The sequence below is a fragment of the Lissotriton helveticus genome, chromosome 2_1 (assembly GCF_964261635.1).
Source record: "Lissotriton helveticus chromosome 2_1, aLisHel1.1, whole genome shotgun sequence".
Classification (NCBI taxonomy): Eukaryota; Metazoa; Chordata; class Amphibia; order Caudata; family Salamandridae; genus Lissotriton; species Lissotriton helveticus.
In genome coordinates, this window is record NC_136059.1 from 1249931381 (window position 1) to 1249956922 (window position 25542).

General features: G+C 47.3%; 1 protein-coding gene across 2 annotated transcripts in view; it reads left to right on the forward strand.

Moving 5' to 3' along the window:
- The window catches only part of ABCG2 (ATP binding cassette subfamily G member 2 (JR blood group)), a 662915-nt gene that overhangs the window by 532574 nt on the left and 104799 nt on the right, over positions 1-25542 (forward strand). For both annotated transcript variants that reach the window (XM_078676202.1, XM_078676203.1), the window contains 2 exons: positions 2698-2850; positions 8560-8717. In XM_078676202.1, coding sequence (XP_078532328.1) covers positions 2698-2850; positions 8560-8717 — 311 coding nt within the window. The remainder of the gene's footprint in view (positions 1-2697; positions 2851-8559; positions 8718-25542) is intronic.

Sequence of the window (25542 nt, forward strand, 5' to 3'; positions counted from 1 at the left end):
CCAGACACAGGAAGAAGGACAATACTGCAATAAGAGGCAGACTCTCAAACCACAAGAACACACTGGGAAGACACTTCCATAGTCATGTAAAGTAGATTTTTCAGTAGTTGAAGGGCTTCCTTCAGATAGCAGAGAGGGCATGAATTACATTTGGAAATGTCTTTGAAGAAGGAGAACTTTGAGGTCAGATTTTAAGGCTTGGGAGGAGGAGGTGGTCCGGAGCTGAGGCGGAAGTGAGTTCCAGATTCTCACTGCGCTGCCTGAAAAGGATTGGACCATCGATCTCTCCTTCTTGAAAGTGGGAGGTTCAAGCAGTAGATTTTCCGCATTTCGTGATGTCTAGAGCCTCCAGAGAGTTTCAGTTTATTCGCCACAGATGTGGAGTTAAGAATAATAAATCTGCATTTACCTATTTATATAGCACAATAGTACCACTGTTTCAAGTCGATATTCCTATCTTGAGATAGTGGTAGAAAAATTGTGAGTTGATAGTTGTGGTTACGTTTCTGTCATTTATAGGTACATTGACACTAGATGTATAGTGGTTACTGTCAGATTGACTGATTGATTAAATAATTAGAGTATTATACTTCCCAGAATTTTTTTAATCAATTGAATCTGATGAAATGCAATCTATACACAAAAAGCATTGAGTTGATTACACCAATATATTGATTTGATTAAGTTAAAACAGTTGAAAGACTACGGAAAATAGTGAATTGTATAAACTTTAAATAGCATTCATGAAATACAACGTCTTTTTGAACTGGATGAAATTCAAGACTGGACAGTTGTCTAATTTAAACGTGTTACAGGCTATGAGAAATGTTACTAATGGTATCCAACATGACCTGAAGATTATTTTATTTCTTCTTCTACTCGAGGAGTGACATCACCTTGAAGTGGAGAAAACCTTTAGTTTTTAAATCTCTTGTTTAGCTGAGTTCAAATGGAGAGGCAGTGTGTTTATTTAGGGCCGAATGGTGTCCAATAACACACGTTTGCATTATACTGTGGGTTTAATTAGATTATGGTATTGGTGCCAGAAAAAAAACCTCTTGAAGGTAATAGAGCAAATCCTACAAGACGAAAAGCTTTGCTTCTGTTTTTCTTCTGACTGATGTTTATTTGGAGTCAGCTGCCACACTTTTGACATTAAACTGTGAAGGCGCATCGTTTGAAAGATTCAAGAGCGTGTGTTTCTACTGTCTAAGAACAAACCCACTAACTAGCCTGCCACTTGTCACGCAATGTTTACATTTGGTTCAAGAATTTCTAAAATTTCGCATTATGTATCGAAACTATTTTCCAGGTAAAGACTCGTCAGATCTCACAAAACCGGTCCAGACAGTGAGAAACTTTTCCACAGTCCTGTGTCTTTTAAATGCTAGGAGATATTTTTGCCATATCCGTCTACTTTCTAAATAGATTCTCTTCCGGCTTCTGTGTGAGCTACATACAGTATGTCACAGCCACGTGAGTGCTAGAGAAGCACCAACCCTTAAAAGCTCAACAACTTAGTAGCCTTTAACAACTGCCCAGAAAATTTGAACTTTGCACTTTTTCTCAGTATAGCACAGGCTTCTCGAGTGATTCGTTCGCGTGTTCAACTCTCCATCTACTTGTAAACAGCTCTCCTGTGTGCAGTCCAGCCTACTAAATTAGAACCTTTTGCTTTGTTGAATGAATGTATTATACCAAAATTGAAAAGCCTGTATTCGAAATGAAAATGTGCGTAATTTCAGAACTCATAAGCCTATATTTGGAGAAAAATGGTTGAATTTCCAAAATATATTTAAACCTGATGTTTGAGTGATACATTATGCAGCATTGGAGAGACTTGTTACTAATATTACCTTGGTGCCAATGACATTACCCATGTAGAGGCATTCCAAACTCATAAAGCCTTTTTTCCATTACTTTTGGCAATCCTGCCTGATGCACCAAGGTGGCCACTGCTGGTCATCTTTCACTGGGTGGCCACTAATGTCGTTTTTCCTTAACTATTACAATACTAATATCAGTAGCTTAGATGATTTTCATTGAACATAAGTATCTCTTTTTGCACAAAAAGTTGGAGACCCCTGGTATAGCACCTATCGTGCAAAGAATCCTATGTAATACACTATGTTAGATGTATGGAGTTTGACAATCTGCATGTAAGCATTCCCTTATAAAGGTCTAACTTTTTTTTAACACACTTCTGTTTATTGTGTCACTTTGAGCTGGGCCTATTTAGGCCCAGAATTCTGGGCTCAAAGTGTGCATTCAGATATGTGTGAGGGTGATTGATATAAAAATGGGAAGAAGCAAGGGTAGCATCTTTAGGTTTTTGCATAAATTAAGTGGACACAGTTAAGTTTATGTATTGTATGTAATACTTTGTATCATATAAATGTTTGGCTTTTCTAAGTTTCTTTATTTCATAGGCTTTTGTATATTTACTAATGTTCGCATGAGCACTTTTCCAACATGATGTGATTTCGTGCTCACTGGCCCTTACAATGTAAATTAATGCAACGTTTTGTGTTGTGTTGCAACACGTGAGCACCCTTGCAAAACTTCAGCAAATATACCTCTGAGTTTCCACTTAATACAAATGCAGATGTGTAAAACACAATAGTGTTGTTAAAAAATACAAGATGATGCCAATTGGAATGGTGAACAGAAAAAATATTATTTCCTCTTTCTTCCAAGGATGATGTTGTTATGGGGACCCTCACAGTAAGGGAAAATTTGCAGTTCTCAGCAGCACTCCGGCTTCCGAGAAACATTCGTCAGAAGGAGAAGGATGAACGAATCAATCAGATCATGAAAGAACTCGGTTTAACCAAAGTGGCAGACTCAAAGGTAATTTAAGACATTACTTGTTCAGTTATTGAGATTTCTACTGACTACATAATGATTTTTAGAAGTAGAGATAAATCAACTTAAGTAGCTGGCCTCTGACTCCCTGCAACCTCAAGTTCTTGCACCAAAACCTACAATAGTTTTAGATGGCAAACACCACCCTTAATTAAAGTTACTTTAAACATTTTTAAAACTATAAACGTAAATTGTAGTACTTAATGGCCACACAGGTGCCTGGTTAGATCTCTACTGGCCCAGGGAAATAGGCTCTGTTCCTACACCCAAGTTGGCAGCAAAAAGACTGGGCATAATAATTGATCACTAACTCCCCCTGAGTCCGCAAATAAATAATGAGCTCTCAAAAGGAGTTTTAATCTTTGGACAACAAGGTAGCTCCCTCCATACCTCTCTTCTGAAGCCTTGAAATCAGTCATGGCAGCAATGATTGGAGGAAGAATTGACTATGCTAATAGTGTCTATCTAGGGATACCAGACTGTGATCTAAAGCGTATCCAAATACTTCAGAATGCTGCAGATAAGCTGGTGATAAAGCCCCCTCGTAGATTGCATACTATTTAGTTGTCAACGCAATTGCATTGTTTGCCAGTGGCACAGCATATCCAATTCAAAGTCTATTGCTTAATCGTTAAGGCTATCCATGGCTTAACTCCATATTTTCTTACTCTGCATATCTCTAGGTGTACCTCAACTAGGGCTCTACATTCTTCCACTGCCAATTTTCTCCTGACTTTCTTAGTTTGCATCTATCCTGGTATACCACAACTATGTCTCTTTTATCCCACAACCAAGCTTCTAGTGGTGAACAGGTACCATTAAACTAGAGTAGGAGGTCAAAGATTCTCAGTTTAAGCTCCAAAGATGTGAAACTCTTCCCCAATATCTATTCAGGCAATAACTTCCCTTGAATATTTCAGAGGAGTATTGAAAAGCTGGCTGTTCAAGAAAGCCTTTGACACTGGAAGATAGCAATTGACATTATAAGAGCATTGCTTATGGTCTTCAAGAGGGGGAGGCTCTGCCAACTGTGCTTGGGAGTTACTGTATAATTGTAGTTATTTCGGTTTCCATTCTTGTCCTCGTTAGTGTTGAGCCCTATGGAGCTGGAAGACTCACCACTGCTTGATACTCACTAAATTCAAAATCAACAGTTATCTTACCATCCATGTGAAATGGGAATGCCTCTGTTCTTGGCCCATTTATCAATACCATCCTCCTTTAACTCAGGCCATTTGAATTTTGGGTTCCATGCAGAAAGGCAGCTGATGACCATGGTCAGCAATGTGTACTGAACCATTTTAACCCACACACGTAGGAGATGTGCATAGGGTGTGTGTGGCCACCCTGAACACTTTACTTAAAAAGCTAGCATTGGTAAATCCAGCAGCTCTGACTTTAATGTGCACGTTTGTAAACAATGTATATACAAATGTGCACAGCCTATTTGTGCTTTGCCACAGTGTAACCTACCGCATGGCACCGCAAGCTTGGTGAACAAAAACATTGTACCTACATAGGAGGCACATAATGATCCAAGGCACATAAGGATGAGCCACAAATAAGTGCGCTTCTGTGTTCATGTACATTCAAGACAGGCCTTTTGGCTTTGCCAGTGCTTGCTTCCCCTCATTGACATGTTCTGTTATACTCGTAGGACCCAAGCTGTACCTTAAGCAACCTGAGGTCGCTATCAGGTCAAAAGCGACCTCTGGTTGCTTGTTTACTTGTTCAGAAAGGACACGGCTTGGCATTACAAGCTGGACTCATTCCTGTTACAGCAGGTACAAAGACGAATTGCATATTGCCCATGTCCATAGTGGTACAGTGAGCAAGAAACGATGGACTGAAATGGAGCCCACAGTAGTTATCATTAGCTGGGTTTAATTCAAGCTTTCCACTCCTGTGGTCGCAGCTGTTGTCACTGCTGCTGTTCTGTTTTGGCAGCTGTTGATGCCCTTGTCCTTCCTGTGAATACAGTTGTTGTCAATGCTGTTCCCCCTGCCTTGCTGGTAGTTGTTGTTGCTGCTGTTATCCCTGCCATAGAGGTAGCTTTTGTCACTGCTGAGTTCATGCTGTGCCCCATTCTGTGTCAATGATGTTGTTGCTGCTATTTTCAATGCTGTGGTTGCTGCAGTGACCCCTTCTGTGGTTACAGGTGTGGTAGCTGCTGGGATCCATGCTGTTTGGCCAGCTGTTGTTGCTGCTGTCATCCCATCTGTGCAGGCAGATGTTGTTTCAGAAGAGGTCCGTGCTGTCATGAAGCCTACTCTTCTTGATGTTGCCCTGTCATGGTGGCAGCTATGGTTGCTACTTTGGTCACTGATGCTGTTACAACTGCTATAAAAGCCCTACTCTGGTAGTGATTGGTGTCACTAGCAGAGTAGCAACAAGTTGCTCTGGCTCTGCTGTGGTAAACGCTATTGCTATTGATGTAGTGATGTCTGCAGTGGTCCGTGCTATGTTACTGCAGTGGCCACTGCTCTGGTACTTGTCAAGTTTTTATCTGCAATCCTTGCTGTCATTACAACTGTGGTCACTGTTGTGGTCCATGATGGCCTTACAGCTGTTGTTACTGCTTTGGCAGGTGTTGCTGCTGCTTTAGTATTGAGTGTTAGTGGTAAACAAGCTGTTGTGGTTGGTGTCACATTTGTTGCTAAAGTGAATGTTGCTGTGGTAATAGCTGCTGTTGCCCCTCCTGTGTTTACAACTGTTTTCACTGCTGTTGTTTCTGGCTCGTTGGCAGTTGTTGTTGCTGCTGTTGTGCCGATCCTGTAGGCAGTTGTGGCATAAGCTGTGGTTACAGAAGTGGTTAATGCTATGGTCCTCACTCCTGTGATGACAGCTGTTGTTGTTGTAATAGTGTTTCCTATGTTTGACACTAGTATGCAATCATGTTCTCTGCCTTGGCCACTGATGTCAGATACTGCTGGCGTGGTTCGTTTTGTGGGGTTAAATATCATTGCTGTTGTAGTCCCCAATGTGGTCACACTTATTACCTATGTGGTACCTTCTGTGGCAAAGCCTTTTCTTGTCTTGATGGCAAGTGTAATCTGTAGTATGGTTATAGCTGTGGTTGCTGCTGTTTTCCCTGTTGTAGTGGCAGCTGTGACTACTAATGCTGCCCCTTATGTGGTTGCAGCTGGTCAAGCGGTTGTCACTGCTGTGACCCTGGCTGTGCTTATATTATTGTTGCAGCTGTTACTGTGGTCGTGGCTGTGGTCACAGCTGTTTAGGTCGAGCCTAGCGCAGCGCGCATGCGCTGCTCTATGGGAGGTTTCTTGTGAGCACTCTAAACTTCTATGTGTGGGTCTGACTCCTCCCACATATTGATTGGCCTTTGCGTGTGTCTTTCAATAATGAAAGCACGCAAATGGCCAAAGGCGTGTGCATGTCCCACCTCTTCTACAAAGGTTCACTCCCACAGCGTTCTGCTTTTGGTAGCGAGCTGCGGCGCGCAGGGTGGCAGCTGCATTCCTCGTCGTGGATCAGATTGCTAATTAAACACAGCGCAGTCGCTTTCACTTTAGCGGCCGCGCCTGTTGATTTGTGTGGGCTTGTTAGTAGTGTGAGCTTTTTTAAATAAGGTGTCTAAAACAATTGCAGGAAATGAGTGAACCCATATTTGGATGGTCTGTTCTAATGGTATGCTTTTGGGTTTATTTTTGGGCAAAGTCGTAAATAGCTGTTTAAATTGGATAGCCTGGTTTTTGGCAGTAAGAAGCAGTAAACAATGTGCAATGAAAAACAATCAGCACGTCCACTCAACTACACTCGGCCATGCACAGTGTTATTTCTGACACAGATTTGTCATTGCGTTTCAGTGACTTACGCAGATCGTTTAAAGAGCAACTAATTCACTGTGGCACTCCAGCTAATGATTAGTTTGAATGACCAATTGATCGGTATTGGTTAAAGTTATATTTTCAATAATATTGCTACGTTGGCAGTTTCGCTACGGAGACTTGAGGGATCACATTACAGTTTTGGGTCCATGGCTAAAGCATGCGTTATGGGGACGGTTACGGTATTTCAGTCATTTGCTCTTTTCAAGATGGCGACTGGACTTTTTGTGGGCATGGAAGTTTTGTGTAATATTGATGTCTTCATTCAAAAAGACCCTGGTCTGCAAGAAGAACCGTTGTCGAATTCTTAAGATTTGGAGTTGGCCTATTTAATTAAAAAAATTGTCAAAATGTAACCAGTTGTTGCCCTTTTGCCAGTACAATACAGTGTTACCAGCCTAGATTTACAGGCCGTTGCTCAGAAGCTCGCGGGTGTACTTCCTTCAACCTGTATTATTACCCCGTGGAAGCAAGCAGGCTTTAAATGGAGCATGCTATTGGGAGCAAAGGGTCAGTATGTTTTGTTCTCTTACTCTCAGCTTAAGTCCCTTGGCTTCTTTCGTCCTTAAAAGAAAACGTAAGTGTTTCTTTTGTTTTTAATGAGGAATCTCTTGTTACCCTGTGACATCTCACTTTGACATTGAATATTTTTACAGCACCATAACATTCAAAACGCTCTCTAGATTGGTGTTCGTTCTGGCTGTGCGCTAATCCACGCTATTTATTATGTCACTGTTTGGCCTCTTATCACAGCAGGATTGTTCGAAAATGTTGAGTGTGTGGCAATGCTAATAGGGGATAATCTGCTGCATGGCTAAACTTATAAGGTACCAAGGCGAGACCTATTGGCTATGCCAATGCTTGTTTTGCTTGTGTTATGCCTGCTGTTTTTGTTGCTCTGGTCCCTGCTGAGGTAAAAACTATTTCCTGCTGTGTTCTCAGCTGTGTTCACAGTTCACCTTGCCGTAGCGACAACTGTGGTCAATTCTGTGGTCTCTGCTGTAAATTCAGCTGCAGTTGCTGCTGGTTTTCCTTCCATATTGGCACCTGTGGTTGCTGCTGTCCTGACTGTTGGTGTGTTTGCAGTGGTGGTAGATGTGATTGCTGCTTTAGTTCCTATGAGTATGCCCCGTCACATTGAGAAGTGCCGGAGGTAATATTTGTATCAGGACAGCTCCTTAGTATGATCATGGGGAGGGACTGTTTTTTTGTAGCCTTCTGACCATTGCAAAATATATAACTTCTCAAATTAGCACTGAAAGCCATGCTCTGCGTTTCATTTTTGTGTCCAGCCTTTATTGGCCTAATCTAACAACACAATAGTGTTCCTCCAGTGTTTCCTTGCAGTACTGCTAATATTGTGGGTCCCTTGGGGTAATTACTCATAAAACGCGGTATACTGCTCGTTGAACAATGAACACAATTTTACAGAAAGATTCCATTTTCAAACGTTTTCTCCTGTAAAAAACATGCATTATCCTTTAGTGGTGTTGTTTAGGAAGCTCCCTCCAGTACTGCGATTTTTGTCTTTTAAGAACATATTTTGTTACTCTGGTAACTTCAGAAAAAAACCTTTCATGACGCTGTCAATTTAGAAAAGAAACACTTGTTTTAATTGGGGAGCTCTATTTAAATTGTCCACACATATATGTTGTTTTGTCAGTGATGGGTGGTTTCTTTCAAGGAGTGCACACATTTCTCCTTTGTTCTTTGTCTAACATGCTTCAGACACAGTGTTTGCAAGTCACCTTCCGCTTAGGTCAAAGTCGCGATTCCCTTACTGTTCCAGCATAGTTTGAATATATGAGAGTCGTGTTAGTGACTTCTGCTTGCTGCCTCCTTGCTCTAGGTGGGCACGCAGTTCACACGAGGTGTGTCTGGTGGAGAGAGAAAACGGACCAACATCGGGATGGAGCTGATTACAGACCCCAGCATCTTGTTTTTAGATGAGCCCACCACTGGGCTGGACGCCAGCACTGCTAACGCCGTAATACTGCTGCTGAAAAGGTAAGTGCAGGGGCGTGGCTTGGGGGGGTACTGGGGGGAGGGTTGTTAGCAGTGGCGGCTTCTCCACAATGGCAGAAGAGCGTCGCCTCACCACTTGGCTCAGAGCCAACAAATAAAAAATAAAATGATGTTGTAGCATGTTTTTATTATTCATTGTCGGCTGCAAGCTAGTGCTGTAGTGAAGGGTGGGGCCGAGGCATGGGAGGGGGAAGAGGAGTGTTATGTGCGCATGTGTGTTTTGGCCAGACGTCTCAGGCCGACCAAAACACACATGGGCATTGAGGTATCTCCAGCCCAGCCTCATTGACCAGCCGGGCTGGAAAAACCCCACAGACTCCCTGACCTGAGCAGCGCATCTTTTCAGCCCGCTCAGGCCAGTCCCCGTGCTGCTCATGCCCTGCATCTCATATAATGTATTTTTGGGAAATCTGAAGTTCACCCTATAAGCTAACACTTGATTTATTTATGTATTCCTCCAATGTTTGTTGAAATCTATTTGTAAAACTTAACTACACCAATAGCTACCTTAGTTTTATAAATGGACACTAAGTCGAGCAGGGAGTTTTTGTGGTGCTGACTCACCTTTGTCGAAAGCGCTTGCATTACTGTAAGAATGTGTGCAGTCTAGTTGTTGGTGGGTGGAATTAGGGGGACACAGGAAGAGGAGGAGCGGCGACAGGAAAGGGGCAGTTAGAGTAGGGACGGGGAACAGGACAGAGCTAGAATAAAGAGCTCGTATAAAATATATATTGTGCAGTGTCCTTATTGGTAGCACGACTCTACAATTACCTATGTCTACCATATTACTTGCCGCTATAGAGCACCTTGCAGTGAAGATATATTTCTACTACACTGAAGCTTTTGCCACTCATCATGCAGGAGGCTCAAGGCAAGTATTTAGTCAATTTCTAGAGCCCTAAATGAGTCTCACATCTGGATAGGAGTTAACTGAAGCAAAAGATTACACATGTTTAACTGTACAAAGGGCTTCGGCCCCAGTACAAGGGCCTTTACTAGACATTGCTGTGAATTTCATGCTTAAATGCTTGTTCTTCTTATAACCATCTCTATCGCAAATACTCTATTATCTTTGCGGGGAGCACATAAAAATCATGTTTATTTATCATCAATGCGATTGGCCATGAATCAGTGTTTTTCGGGATTTAAGAAAATGGCTAATAAATTGGGATATTGATGGTGAAAAAAGCAACATAGATGTAGGTCGACTCCTATTTTCTGAGTTATGCTTGGTTGAGGTCAGGCACAGGTTTGGTCTTTCACTCACCCTGCCCAAGATGGTCTTCTTTGGAGTAGGAGAAGAAGAAGTCACTGAGTCCAACTGTATTCTCATTCCAAGCCTGAATCATAGACCATCTTTGCCTGACCTCGGGATGCCTCCAAAGAGCTAAAGGAATTTGTGATATGCTGGCTCTTGGCTTTGGGGTGTATTGGATTACTTCATGTCCGATGAGCAGAGCGTAAGCTTGCAGTCCGATAAGCAGAGCATAAGCTTGCAGTCCGATGAGCAGAGCATAAGCTTGCAGTTCGATGAGCAGAGCATGAGCTTGCAGTCCGATGAGCAGAGCATGAGCTTGCAGTCCGATGAGCGGAGCATAAGCTTGCAGTCCGATGAGCGGAGCATATAAGCTTGCAGTCCGATGAGCAGAGCATAAGCTTGCAGTCCGATGAGCAGAGCATGAGCTTGCAGTCTGATGAGCAGAGTATGAGCTTGCAGTCTGATGAGCGGAGCATTAGCTTGCAGTCCGATAAGCAGAGCATAAGCTTGCAGTTCGATGAGCAGAGCATAAGCTTGCAGTCCGATGAGCAGGGTGTGAGCTTGGAGTCCGATGAGCAGAGCATAAGCTTGCAGTCCGATGAGCAGAGCATAAGCTTGTAGTCAGATGAGCAGAGCATAAGCTTGCAGTCCGATGAGCAGAGCATAAGCTTGCAGTCCGATGAGCAGAGCATAAGCTTGCAGTCCGATGAGCAGAGCATAAGCTTGCAGTCCGATGAGCAGAGCATGAGCTTGCAGTCCGATGAGCGGAGCATAAGATTGCAGTCTGATGAGCAGAGCATAAGCTTTGCAGTCCGATGAGCAGAGCGTAAGCTTGCAGTCCGATAAGCAGAGCATAAGCTTGCAGTCCAATGAGCAGAGCATAAGCTTGCAGTCCGATGAGCAGATCGTAAGCTTGCAGACAAATGAGCAGAGCATGAGCTTGCAGTCCGATGAGTAGAGTTTGAGCTTGCAGTCCGATGAGCGGTGCATAAGCTTGCAGTCCGATGAGCGGAGCATAAGCTTGCAGTCCGATGAGCAGAGCATAAGCTTGCAGTCCGATGAGCAGGGTGTGAGCTTGGAGTCCGATGAGCAGAGCATAAGCTTACAGTCCGATGAGCAGAGCATAAGCTTACAGTCCGATGAGCAGAGCATAAGCTTGCAGTCCGATGAGCAGAGCATAAGCTTGCAGTCCAGTGGCCTTGTACGTTCGCTGTTAAAGTACTACTTAAAATTATGTTTTGTTTGGAGTTTGAAAGTACATGTCGTTTTAGTTTTTACTTGAGATACAATCTGACGATACAATGGTGAAGAAATCTTCTTTCTAATTCAAACCATTTAATATAGAAAGTCGAGGAGCACTTCAGCTTGAAGGGAAATAGAGACGTCCTTGACTATCCCCTAATGGAAGCCGTCCAGCAGCTGTCTTCACGGAATGGTTGCTTCACCCCAAACGCTCAGTTAGTTTACAATTCAAATTGGTTTCATAAAAATGGACTTGAAGCCATTCACATGAGGAAGTGGATTGAAGAGGAGGAACAGCGTTGAACCAGAGATCCAAGGTGTGATTTGCCCCCTAGAACCAAGCCTGGGCCCGCTAATCACATTTAAGGAAGCCAGGCTGCTTCAGGAATATTGTTCTACAATTCCTGATCAGCCAGCTTGTAGACAGAATTCAGAGTCTGGTCATGTTTCCAAAGCAACTGCGTTCTGCAGGTCCTTAACTTATGCATGTTCCCTATGTAATTATTAAATCTGCATCATATATACATGGACTAACACAATCTATCTGGGATTGTTGTGTAGGGTTTGCACAAGAAAGGAGGCCTTTGATCCAACAAGCATTGTTAAAATAATGGTTCCTCTTGCTTTTATGTGATAGATTTCTCAAGGAGCCATCTAGGTTCAGAGTGGCACGCAGCAAACTAGTGCAGTATGAATTATTAAGAGAACACCATACACATACATATAGACAACTTTCTTTCCAGGTGAAAAATATGTAAAGAAAATCTGGCAAACCACTCCACTTGAAGGCATCAAAAGTAGCATTTAACATCCTATCATTGAATTTGCATGCGTTCGCGGAAAGATACCTTACACTGAGCCGTAAAAAATATCCAATACAGCCACCTTCTTACCTTTCCTAATATTCTCGGTGATACTTCAGGAGGACCAGAGTAGAAACTGTTCCACCATCTGGGATTTCCAACTCGTGGGGCTCGATGCTGCTTGATGCATTAAAAAAAAATTCACTGCCTGCACTGCAGAGCTTAATTAATCAGCGCTGCAGTTGTATGACTGTGGGTACAGTGGGAAAGGCATCAAGGATATGCAGGGGTAGGTGAGGACGTGCACCTTCCCGTAAAAAACAAACAAAAAAAGAAACAGCGAGGACGTGCACCTTCCCGTAAAAAACAAACAAAAAAAGAAACAGCAATCACCGTGGGGCAAAGACCGGCCAGCACTACTGTCCCAAACTCTGACCATGATGTGCCTGGATAGGATATGTTTGCAGATCAAAAATATTTCAATGCAGTAGATTAAATGGTAATGCTGGTCTGTTCTTCTCGGAAAGAGAAAAAGCAACTGCATGAAGATATTTTTTTACCTATTACCCACTGGCAGTCGCCAGTCAGTAGTTATAGTTAGGTCTTTGTTTAAATAGGGAGAATTTTTTTTGGTTTGCTTATAACTTTGGCACCATTTGACGCAGCTTCGCAAAACTTTCAAAAAAACAAACGTTCTTCTGCCTCCGCTCCTTCCTATAAAGTTTCAAGGTGATCCATCAAGCGGGGGCTTAGAAAAAAAGGGGGTTCCAATTCAAATTTCCCCATGCATTTTCCAAAGATTTCTTTGGGACAAGATACCATAAATACTCCTCAATGGAATTACACCAAATTTTGCAGGAAGCTAGATTATGCTCCTGAAACATGTTTTTTTGTGATTTTATGTAAAACCATTCAGTAGCGTTCGAGAAATTGAGGTACAAAGATATTTGTATATCTGAACGGTTAGGTTTGAGGTACTCTGGCGAGAGTCTCACGAGCTCAACTAAAAAAAAATAGAGCATTCTTATATGTCTAGGGATCTTTTTTCCCTGGGTCTCCTCGCTTCCGCAGGAGTACACTCCTGCCAGACCTCTGATTAGCCAGCTGCAACATGAAAGAAAATGTTACAGCATCCATTACTGGACTCAGGGACTTAGATATATATATATATATATATATATATAATATTTTTGCAGCGAAAATTCTGTCCGGAGTTTTTTTTAAATATTATGACCCCTAGTGTGAGCCAGGGCCCAGAGGTCATTAAATATAAATATTTGGGGAGGTGGCATGAGTGGGGCCCCACTCCCTGAGACACTCTTGTGCCCCAGGGACCCCATTCCCTGGGGTGAAAAATGTGGAGGGGGACATGTGGCCCCTTTTCTGAGCCACTATTGGGCCCCAGAGACTCCATCCTCTGGTCCTGAATACTAAATAAAGGGGAGGGGGCACATGGCCTCCTTCCCCAAGCCACTGTTGGGCCACATCCCATGGACCAAATTTCTTAATTAAACAAGGGGAGAGGGCGCCCCCTCCCCGTACTGTTATTGGCCCTACGGATCCCATCCCCGGGGCCAGTACCGAACAGTGTCCTGGGGAAGTCACCCCCAGGACACTGTGGTTACCTGCCTGGGAGAGTGCGGGCATACCCTGCCTGCACTCTCCTGGACAGGGACTTCGACTTTGCTCCCAGGTACAAAAGGCTGTTCCCGTCCAGGCAAAGATAAAGTGCCAACTTCCGCCATCACCCGAGATGCTGCTGAATGGAGCCGCGAGTGCCTTGATACATAGCACCCCCACCCCCAATGACTCCAGCAGTGTGGCTGCCCCGGGTGGGTGCCGGGGCACCCACCCACCAAAAGAAAACGGTCAGCTCCCGCAACTAGGAGTTGTGGGTGCCCCGGGTGGACACTGAAGCATCCACTTAATAAAAAACACGCTCGCTTCCACTGGCACACATGATTTGTGCTGGTTGTGGCAGCTGGGACCCTGGGATCTGTGACCCACAACCAAAATAAAACTTGTTGGTGTCCTCTGGGGGCACCGGACCACCCACAAAAATATTTTAAAAAATGAAAACGAAATGAGCAGCAGGAGCTGCTCATTTATTATTCACTGCTCTATGACGGAGTGCCCCATAATGCCTTATGAGTGCTATCTACTTTTCTTTTTTTAGCTTGGTGATGCTCTTACAAAGGGCATGGGCACTACCACACAATTTTTTATTTTGAGGAGGAGCTACAAGAATTATAGCGCCCCCCAGCGACATTAAAAAAAGTAAGTCTCCTGGGTCATTAAATCCATGACCCGCGGAGAACCTACCATAATTTTGAAATGCACTCTTCGCTGGAACTCCATGTTCTTCAACTGTTGTACAGAACCCCCTTGTGGTTGTTTTTATGATTGCATTTTATGGGCTGAAAAATGTAAAAAGAAAGACGTGAGACATTTTGGATTTTTTTTTAAACACTCAATATGTTTCTAGGTCTTTCTCTTATCATTTTCCAGCCCACACAATTCTATGTTAAAAACTATGCCTAAAGAGAGACTCACAGACATGTTTTTATAATTAAAATATTATTCATGTTTTATAATAATCACTATTCTTAAACATTGCATATGTGTGAATTATTGAAATGTATAGTACAATAAAAATATTTTTGATTTTTGGAGAGACACTACTATTTCATTAGTGGTGGGTGTTATCTGACAACAAAAACCTTCGGAACGAGTGAAGAACATACACTCGGAATTGGGAGGATCCACTCAGCAGAGGTTGTTTTTGCAGAATTGTTCAGGAAATAAAGGGCTGACAAAGCAGCACAGTACTGGCACATGGTTGCTGACACAGTGCAGTGATCTATGAACTATACAAACCTAACACAATACAGTAATATGTCCCACATGTTTCACAGAGAAGGATGGTTGGACAGAATGGCTGCAGTGGCTTCTCAGCCACATAATCTAGCCAAATGAAATGTACAATGCTTACTAGGGGACGACTGCTGCTTTGATGAACATGAGGATCTGAGGCAAGTGCGTCTGGAGTTCCACAATGGTAAACTAGCTCCCGCCATCTTAAATGTTTCATCCTAGTACACGGTGGAGGTTTGTTAGTGTGGTGAACAAATTCAAGCAGGAGACTGCACAAAGACAGGAGAGGCTGCATCCTGGTGAAAGGAACATTGACAGCACAACTCTGTTTTACAAGAAAAAGCACTGCAGGGGGCAGCCTGCCAGTACACACTGCAGTCTTAGAATAGACAGAAGTAAATAGTAGTGGGTTGGGAAAACCAGGAAAATGGCATCACCAACCTGGCACAGCAGGCATTAACGAGCTGGTAGAGGAGCCTGGCAGGGTGCCAGGCTGACTGGCAGAGGGGGCGTGCAGATGCATAAGGGCCACACTACGTAAAGGAAAAAAAACATTGAAATATCCAAGGTTTTGTCTGTTCAAGCAAGTCTGGATTTGACTCTCGACCACATTAATCCTGTTGCTCATTTTGTGACGGCGATTGAGGCATGTTAGATAACACTTAGTACATGGATGGTTAAAATCATACATCCAGTCCACGCAGAACTTTGAATAAATGCAACAAGTTTTGCCAGTTGGAAGCTGAGATCAAAGTGGGCAGGGGAACGACGTTTCCAAGCTTTATTAATTTGATCTGAATCGTTCCCACACTTTTTATTTTATAAAAACAACCGTCCCTGAACGGATGAATGGCGCAGGCTTAAAAGGAGAGAATGGACTCCTCTAATGTGAACGGAGAGAAGGGAGAATTAGCTAAAGAAGAAGCAAGCCTTCTCTACATGGTGCCTGCTACCTGAAAGAAGGGTACATGTGTGCAGTTGGTTAATTGGCAGATTCAAAGGCTGCTTGGGAGTCAGTTTCTGCCTTGATTGATGGAATTTGGCATGTGTCTTTTTAATGAAGACTTATTAAAAACAACGTTTTACAGTCAGCGTATTACTGAAAAAAAATTGAAAACATTAAATCAAATAATTATTGCACAATTTGCGACTGCCTACCTATACTGCTTGCAGCCAATCTGGTGCTGTGTGAAATGCATTTTTTAAACTAATGACTTAATTATTCACAATGCTTTTTGTCACAGGCTTGGACCACTTAGCCCTTCAAATACACGTTCACGTTTCTCCAGTGCACTGACCAGAATTCAGATCAGTGGCCATCCGTTTACACCCAAAGCCATCCTAAGTGATCACATTAAGCAACAAAGCTGTCCAGCCTTAAAAAATACATATCCTACAGATACATTTGTTTAGTTTATTTTCCATTTAAATGGTGTGCATTATATTGTGTGGTGAAAAGCCACCAAAACAATTACAGACTATGTTCAGCTTTAGCTGCGTCTCTGACCCTGCCCACACACTCCCTGCCCACGCCATCTTTGTACCCAGGATCACAGTTCCCACACTGTTCCCAAGCAGTTCGATCGCTGGTTGGAAGTGATCTTCGAACAAACAGTTCTGAAAGTATGGGCGCTCCTCTATGAGACAGTTCGGATCAAAGGTCACCTTATGAGGAGCACTGCAGTGATCCTCAGTTGGAGGTTAATTATTGAATAATATAGGTAGTAGACCATGTGCTTTTTAGGTTTAAAGTATTTTATTGCATGTTCACAAACAAGGAAAAACAATACACACAAGGAATACAGTTGTCGTGATAATGTACTGCAAAGACTCTTCTCTTGTAACATCATCTGGATTCCATGCCATACTATCTAAGCATTTGCAGGGCCTCAGTTGAGGCGTGAGTGTTGTGACAACCAATTCCAAAACCAACAACCCCCTCTGAACTCCCTCTTCCCTTGCCCTCCCACCCGAACCTCCCCTCCCCTCCCCCTGTGCTCGTGCAGATGTCCCGCTCCTCCTACTCTCCCTTAAAGGGTCCACACCCTCCATGTGACCCTCCCTCCTTGTCGACTATGTAATCGGGGTTGTCAGTCTCATCAGCCTAAGATATCGTGGACAGGTAATCTCTTTGAACTCCGACTGCAGCAAAATATTAAAAGGCTGCCACAGGTCATCAAACCTGTCCACCTCGCCCGCCACTGTGAGGGACATTTTCTCCATTCCCAGAACGTGCCATAACCTATGCAACCAGCCTACGTTGGAAGGGAGTGTGGTAGTACGCCAATATATGAGTATGTTCTGGATCGCCGAGCCTAGAGCGATCGCTATCTGTCTGCCCTTCCTGGATCGCAGAGGGTACATCAAGCCATTGGGCAACCCCAGTAGAACATAGGCAGGGAGGCGAGGGAATTCGATGTTAAAGCACTGGTCCAACTCGTCCAGGATCTCCTTCCAGTACGGACCCAGCAACGGACAGTCCCATAAAATGTGTGAAAGTGTGCCTGTCTGTCCACATTCGCGCCAGCAAGTGTCCGGGATGTGATGGTCCATTTCGTGCAGCCTCTGAGGTGTGTAGTACCAGTATGTGGATATCTTAGTAAAGGTTTCTGTGAGCCCAGTGTGGTATACTGAATGACGCGCTCGGTAAGAGATGTCATCCCATTCTTTGTTACTCAGTTCCCTCCCCAGCTCTCGTTCCCAGCGGGCCCTCCCGGGGTTATGTATGTGATAGGGGGGGGGGTTGCAAGAGTCGGTATATGTCTGAGATGAGCTTGGCGTCCGAGGAACGCGTCGCTAGCCACATCTCATATGGAGTGAGTTTCCGATCAGCCAGGTCCCGCACCTGCGGCTGAAGCGCCCAGTGGCGGACTTGCATGTAACGCATACGCTCAGTCTCGGGCAAACGGTATTCCCGGCGAAGGTCTTCGAACGATACAGCGCCGTCCGGGCCATAGATATGGAACAACGCGCAACATCTGGCTGCTTGCCAGAGCGAGAACGCTCCAGGTTCCGTCCCAGGTCCAAAGTCGGGATTCCCCACCAGTGGTGTAAGCGGTGACGGGAAGGTGGTAAGGTCATGCTTAAGATTCACGGTATCCCAAACGCGGAGCGGGACCTGTGTGACAAAGGACGCATAGAGATTGGGGGGCCGATGACTTTTGCGCAGGAAGGGTATCTCTTGTAGAGTCCTGCCCGCCACTGCCTGGTCCTGGAACAGCCAGTGCCTGTCGGATTCCCATTTGCTCCATTCCACCAAGTATCGCAGCTGTGCCGCCTGATAATACTTGTGGAGATCCGGAATGCCAAGTCCACCGGACTCGGGTGCCAGCGTGGACAGGGCTCTCCTGAGTCTGGGCCTACGACCCTGCCAGACAAAGCGCGCGATATCAGACTGAGCCTGCCGTATCCACCCTTTCGGCGGCTGAAGCGGCAGGGCCCGGAACATGTACAATACCTGCGGCAAGAGGGTCATCTTCACCGCAGCGATACGTCCCAACAATGATAACGTACCTTTGCTCCAACGGAGTAGTTCCTCCTTCAACTTCTTGCCCAGAGCTGCATAGTTAGCAGCGACCATGGCGGGTAGGGAGGGCGCCAGCAGCACCCCCAGGTACGGGATCAGATCTCCAGACCACCGCATGGGAAATCGTCCTTGTAGTTCAAGCCTCGTGGCAGAGGCGAGCGAGATGTCGAGGGCCGCTGACTTTCTCATGTTCATTTTAAAACCTGCCACCGCGGCGAAAGCGTCCATTTCAGCAATGCAAGCGGGGAGCGCCACCCTCGGGTTGTCAAGCATTAAGATCACGTCATCCGCATACAAACTGATGGTGTGAATGTATCCCCCCATCCGGACGCCAGTCACCTCCGGGTTACGTCGAACCCTCTGAGCAAAAGGCTCCATGTAAAGAGCGAAGAGCAGTGGGGATAGTGGGCACCCCTGTCTGGTTCCTCTCTCTATCACGAATCGGTCGGAGTTGCAGCCATTCACCCTCACTATCGCAGTAGGAGATTTATAACAATTAAAAATGAGGGTGCGGAACTTCTCACCTATGCCCAGTTTGCAAAGCACCTTCTCGAGGTAAGGCCAATGCACCCGATCGAACGCCTTCTCCGCGTCAACCGAGAGCAGCATGCGCTCTCCGGGGATACGGGAGGCCTTCTCCAAAATGTGGACCACCCTCTTGGTGTTGTCCACCGTCTGTCGGCCCGGTACAAACCCGGCCTGATCCGAGTCCACCAATCCCGGCAAGTGTGGTGCCAGGTGCGCCGCCAGAATTCCAGTGTAGAGCTTGAGGTCCACATTGAGTAGCGAGATCGGTCGATAGGAGGTACATTCGTTCCGTTCCTTCCCCGGTTTAGGGATACCCGATACCGTTGCCCGCAGGAGATCCGGAGGGATAGCCCCAGGCTCGGCAAAGGAGTTAAAGAGCCGTGTCAACAGCCGCGCCAGTTCCGGACAGAATGTTTTGTAAAAAAGTGGAGTGTAACCGTCTGGTCCCGGGGCCTTCCCATGTTTGAGTCAGGAGATAGCCACTATCACCTCTTCCGGGCGGATGTCCCGGTCTAGGTGTTCCGCTTGTTCTGGTGTAAGAACAGGAAGGTCGACCGACGCAAGGTAATCGGTCTCAGCCGCGGCCGAGGGGGGCTCACCCGCGTACAAGTCAGCGTAATAGCGACGGAAGCCATCCGCAATCTGGTGGTCCTCCGTGGCCAGTGTACCACCAGGTATGGACAACTCCTTGACCCGTTGGCGCTGGTGTTGCACCCGCAGTTTATTTGCAAGTAATCGGCCGCATCGGTCACCGCCAGTGTAATACGCATGTTTCAGGCGCAGCGCTGCATACTCCGCCCTATCCATGTCCAGCGCGGAAAGGAGCTTCCGGGCCGCCTTGAGCTGTCTCCATACTCTGGGGGCCCCCGTCCTCTGATGCACCTGTTCCAGTTCCCGCACCGTAGAAGTAAGTTTGTCCCTTTTCCGCTGTCTGTCCCTGTTTTCCGCAGAGGAGATGGAGATAAACTCACCCCGGAGCACCGCCTTCAGGGCCGCCCACTGCGTCGCCCGGGTGGTATCCTCGTTCTCATTATGTTCTCGAAACTCCTTGATCGCAGCGCGTACTTGTTTCAGAACCGCTTGCCTATGTAACAGGGTATCCCGGAGGCGCCAGACCCCGCGCGACGGAGACAGCGGCGGCAGTGTGAAGGATCCCGACACCGGGGCATGATCAGACAACGTGAGGACCCCTATATCGGAAGCAGTCGTCCATTTGGCCACCGGTCCCGTAACCAGGAGATAATCCAGTCTCGCGTATGTCTTGTGTGCGTGGGAGTAGTAGGATTAAGCCCGTGTAGTGGGGTGTAGGCGTCTCCAGAGATCAAGCATGTCCAGATCCCCCAAGTGGGAATTACTCAACTGTGAGAATTCCCCTGTGTGTGGGTGGCGCTGCGCGGACCTATCTAAGGACGAGTTAAAGACCATATTCAGGTCGCCTCCAATGACTATGTGTCTGTCTGGGGTAGTCGCGATGTCTGCTAGAGCAGATTGTAGAAACAAATCCTGGTGATCATTAGTGCTGTATATGGAACCCACCGTGAACAGAAATCCCCCTATCTTAACCCTGTATGCCAGGAGCCTCCCTTTCTGCTCCGGGACCTTGTGCAGCACCTCCCCTCTAAACGTCCTAGACACCAAGATAGCAACCCCTGCCGTTTTGGTAGTCCCTGAGGAAAAAAGCTGTACCGGGAATTTCGGAGACCGCATCCTAGGACAGTCTCGGGCTAGTAGATGAGTTTCTTGTAAGAGGCAGATGTCTGCCTGGGTGCTCTCGAGGAGGGACAGTATCGCCCTGCGCTTGACCGGGTTATTTAACCCCTTCACATTAAGTGTAACAATCTTAAGAGCCATGGACAATCATTGGAAGAGGGGCGCTAAACGGACTTGTAACAATAGGGAACCCAGTACAAGTCGGCAATGCGGGTCGGAACACTTGCAATAGACAGCTATCATAACACTCTGTACTCCGCACCTGCGGAGTAAGGACAAGGCAACAGCAGCAGCAAGGAACAGTAACAACAACCTCGTGTGAGTCCCGGATCCCTCCCTGAACAGTCCTTAACCAGCCCCAAAAAACTGACATGAGAACGAAGCAAGCGCGGCAGTAAGCAAATGCAGCACAGCAGAAACCCCGTGCCCTTCCCTCCCCAACTCCCCAAACATTCCCCGAACTCCCCAACTCCCCGAATCCCCACCCCCTTCCCAGTGCCCTACCCTCGTCCCCCCGTTCCCCCCGCAACCCCATTCTCAACCATTCAACAAACACCATTGTCCCAGTCTGGTCCCTAACGTACAAGTCCGTGGAGAAGTATTCGAGTGGACGTCCAGCCACCACCTCTGCCCTCCCGGAGCCCCCCACTCCCCCAGAACCCTCGAACCTGCAGTGTTGATGATGCCAATACGATCTCCCCCCGGAGGTTGCTCAGGCCGTCAAGGCCATGTCACCAGACGACGTGTCTCTGGACACCTCCCGAATGGCGCTGTCCATTTCAGCTCTTATCGTGGGAGAATCCGGTCGCGGAGGCGGGAGTGTGGGCCGTCGCCGTCGCACCGTCTGCCAACCCTCCCTGGAGGCACGGCGGCGAGGCGTTGGAACGTCGTCTTCTGCCGCGGTGATACCTAACACTCCGCATGTGTCCTGGAGGGACCGCAGCTGATGTAGCGTTCCGTTCCAACGGAAAATAAGCCTGAAGGGGTGGCCCCATGAGTACTGTGTGTCGTGCTCCCGTAGAAAGTCCGTGGCAATCTTGAAGGACTTGCGCTTCTGCAGTGTGATCGTGGATAAGTCCTGAAACAAGGCTATTTGATGACCTCGGAAGCTCACCGGGTGCTTTTGTCGCGCCTCACGCAGGATTCGTTCCTTCAGAGGAAAATCCGGCAGGAAGGCCAAGATGTCCGGGGGCGGCGCCGAAGCTCGGCGCGGAGGTCCCACTCTATGCGCCCTGTCGATTCTCATCGGGAAGTCTCCGGGTTCGCCCAGTATGTCGCGGAACAGGTCCCTCAGGTAGGCAGCTGTGTCTTCCCCTTCTTCTTTAGATGGAACGCCTCAGACTCTGATGTTGTTGCGCCTGGACCTATTCTCGAGATCCTCGGCGTGGGCCTGGAGGTCAATCTGTTGGTCCCTGAGCCGCACTACCTCCTGCTGTAGGTGCGCAATCTCTTCGTCCCGGGATTGGGTGGCGTCTTCCATGGTGGAGACACGTTCTCCAAGTGAGTCGACTTCTCTCCGCACCTCCCGGACCTCGCCAGCCACTTCCTGCTTCAGCGTCTGAAAGTCCTCCCTGAGGGTGCCAAACAGCGACTCCAGAAAAGATCTAGTAACCGGAGGTTCACCACTCTCTGCTCCCCGAGAGCTAGTTGGAGGGCTCGGGGCTGGCTGGGTCCTGTCGTGTCTCGGAGCGTTTCTGCCCAGCATTTCGGGCAAGGTGCGCTCACCTTTCTTGCCCCCTCTGTTGCCCGACATCTCGAAGGTGGGGGCGCGTCGCCGGGGGAGGGAGGGCCGTCGGCACGGCGGAGGGACTGCGCCTCCCCCTCAACGCGTCTTCTCTGCAGGTCGGATCAGCTGGGTCCCAGGACCCTATGGCGACGGCCCAGGTAGCTGCGCAGCAATTGGCACACAGCCGTAGGGCAACCGGCGGGGGGCACCGACCCGTGTGCAGCAGCGACAGACGTTGAGTGCTCGCCCCGCCCTCAGGATCGGACCAACACCGCTGGTTCTGGGCTGATGCCCGGGAGACAGCTCCTCCGCAAGGGTCCAGAGTGGGCACCGCTGCCCCACAGGGAGAAGTGGTACAGGCAGGGCCCCCCCCGGGCCGGATCGCGCCTCCGGAGCCAGCCGAGCAAACGCCCGATGGGTCCCGGGACGTGCTTCGGGTACGACCGACCCCTCGTGAATGCGGCTCCTCCGTTCAAGCCCGGCATCGCCGAGGGATAGGCTGGGGGGTCGAGGGCTCGGCGGCAGGCCGGTCCGCCCGCCGGCTCCGCCTCCCAGGCTCAGTGCGGTCGCCTCTCAGGCCAGATACTCGGGTCCCCCCCACTGCATGTGGGACCTGCCGGGCACTCCTCTCGTCCTCCGGGGCGTCACTTGGCCCACCTCTCGGCCGGGGCCTCGGGAAGGGGCCCGCCGGCCGCTCCGGAAAGCCAAGCCTCCCGGTCCTCCCAATCCTCGGAGTTGCGTAGCGGGTCTACGCCGGCTCCACCCCCTGCCGCCTCGGGAGGCGCGTCTTCGCCGCGTCCGGCACCTCCGCCTCTAAAAGTACGCCTGCGGTCTGGGAGATTATACCCCGCCTCCTCCGGTCCTCGTTGGGGCGCTTAGAAGCTCCACGGCACTGTGGCCCCGTGGGTCGATCGTGGCCTCCGTCTCGTGCGTGCGCGCCCGAGCCTCTGTCCCCGCTTGCTCCAGGGGCTGGTGTGTCGAGGCGTCGCGCTGTACTTGCGGAGCTACCAGAGGCTCTGTGCTGCCTCCACCGAGCTCCCAGTCGTGCCGGGCTTCCCCTCCACTGAATCCAGGGGAGATCAGTGGCGCAGAACGGCTCAGGGGCTCCGGGGTCTCAGGAGCTCACGGCAAGAGCGTCTTGTCAGCCCGCCATCTTGGCCACGCCCCGACCATGTGCTTTTTAGAGGGACATTATGTTTTACTGCCATCATAATTGGGCATCAACTGAGCCGAAGTTAGATAACGTTTTTTTCCTAGTCTGCTATGTTTAGGTCTCGCCTGGCGTTAGCAGTGCACATGCGCTGCTCTCGCCATGTGAGTGCCTTTTGTTATCGATACAGTTTCCAAACTCACTTAACCCCTTCCATGCTTTCGTCAACCAACAGCCGTCACGAGCACTACCTCTGTAGTGCTGCGCATGTCCGGTAGCCGACGCGGCCCCGCCCACTCCGCTAAACTGCCGGTTAAGTGGTTAAAGGCACGCCCTTGTTTTCAATTGGCGCGTGTCATCATTTATGTTAAACGCTGACGTATGATTGAAAACCGGGCTTTCAGGTTACCATCTTGTTTTTGCTTGTGGCAATAGCTTTGTATTGTCATGGCAACAAAGTTGTGCTACTACTCCGACTCTAACAGGAAGCAATACGTTCAGACTCATGATTCAATCGGAAATGAAAGTTTTAAAGTGCAGCGTTGTCCGAAAGGCTGTTGAGTCATCTTCCCAGCCGAAAAGAAACATACTTTCCTAAAGTTCATTTGCTTTACAGTTTTCACGCAGTCTTTGTACATCTGTGTTCTCTTATTCCCTAGAGTGCATACGATTCGGCCTCTGCTGCTTTCTTTAACAGCGTTTTAACCGTGCACGTGTGTTTATCTCGGCAGTTCTAGAAGGGCGTTCCCCGTGCATTTAATGAAACCAGATGCCTATATTTGCTTGAGAAAACCCGATTGTGGAACATGTATATTTCATTCATTAAAAAAACAGTTTGCATATTATTCTCTGTGAGCTGTTTTTTTATTAAATAGAATCCAGGTTGCATAATTTTGAAATAGGACGCGTTCATTTTGCGCACCAAACACAAACCATTGTAGCGAGCAACCACACGAAATTTGAAAAAATAAATAACAAATTTTGGGCTCATTTAGTTAATTTGTAGCTGAAAGTGGTGTGAACTTTTTGGTTTTTTTTGGCTGTAGATATTGGTACAAAATTTGATGGCTGTACTTTTTAAGCACTGATTTAAACAAGCATTTGCAACGCAATAGGTCTCGCATTTACGCGAGTTTGAGCTATTGACATTGCAAATAACAATGCCTTTTATTTTTGTTTTCCTTTTTAAAACATAAATAAAAGCATTGTCATTTAAAATGTCAATAGCTTAAACTTGCGTAAATACGAGACCTATTGCATTGCAAATGCTTGTGTCACTTAGCCGGTGTTTCTGTGATCGCACTAAACACCTTTCGCAGCATAGGGCTTGCCCATTCCATGTGGTAGAAATCAGTGGGTTGTGGGTGGCAGAAGGGGAATTCTGGAGACGCCCCTGGGGACATCATGCATACTCTTTGTAGATTCAGCTAGGTCTGGTGTATAATTGAACTACGTGTAGTGAAACCTCAGGCTACTGGAGACCCCCTCCACATTAGCCAGGGCCAATGTCCATTATTTCTCAGTGAGATTGTTGCCCAGGGCCGTCAATCACTTGGCTCTTGCCGGTATCATTAACTCGCAGCACTGCAAGTGTAGCACACTATCGATCACAGTGACCCTTACCTCCCCGTGAGTGATCAGGATCTGCAGCGGGAGCGATATCTTCGACTTTGCCGTCCCTCCCCCCCAAACACGTCTACCGCCCGCCGGTTAATGCTATAATCTAGGAAGCGTCCCAAAGAAATTCCATATTCGCCTCGTAGGGCTTAAAAAGTGAACAGAAATTACTCCTGGTATAGGTCACCAGCCTGTAGCACCTCTGCCTCCTCCCATATGCGCATTGCGCGACGGTCAAAAGAGTCCATCATACCTGATAGTTGCCAGAGCAGCACCTGCGGTGCATGTGGTGGTTATTCCTCATTTGCCCCTAATATATTTGTGCCAGCATCTGTGCTCTACTCATCATTTGGTTCTCGGCATGGGCCGACGG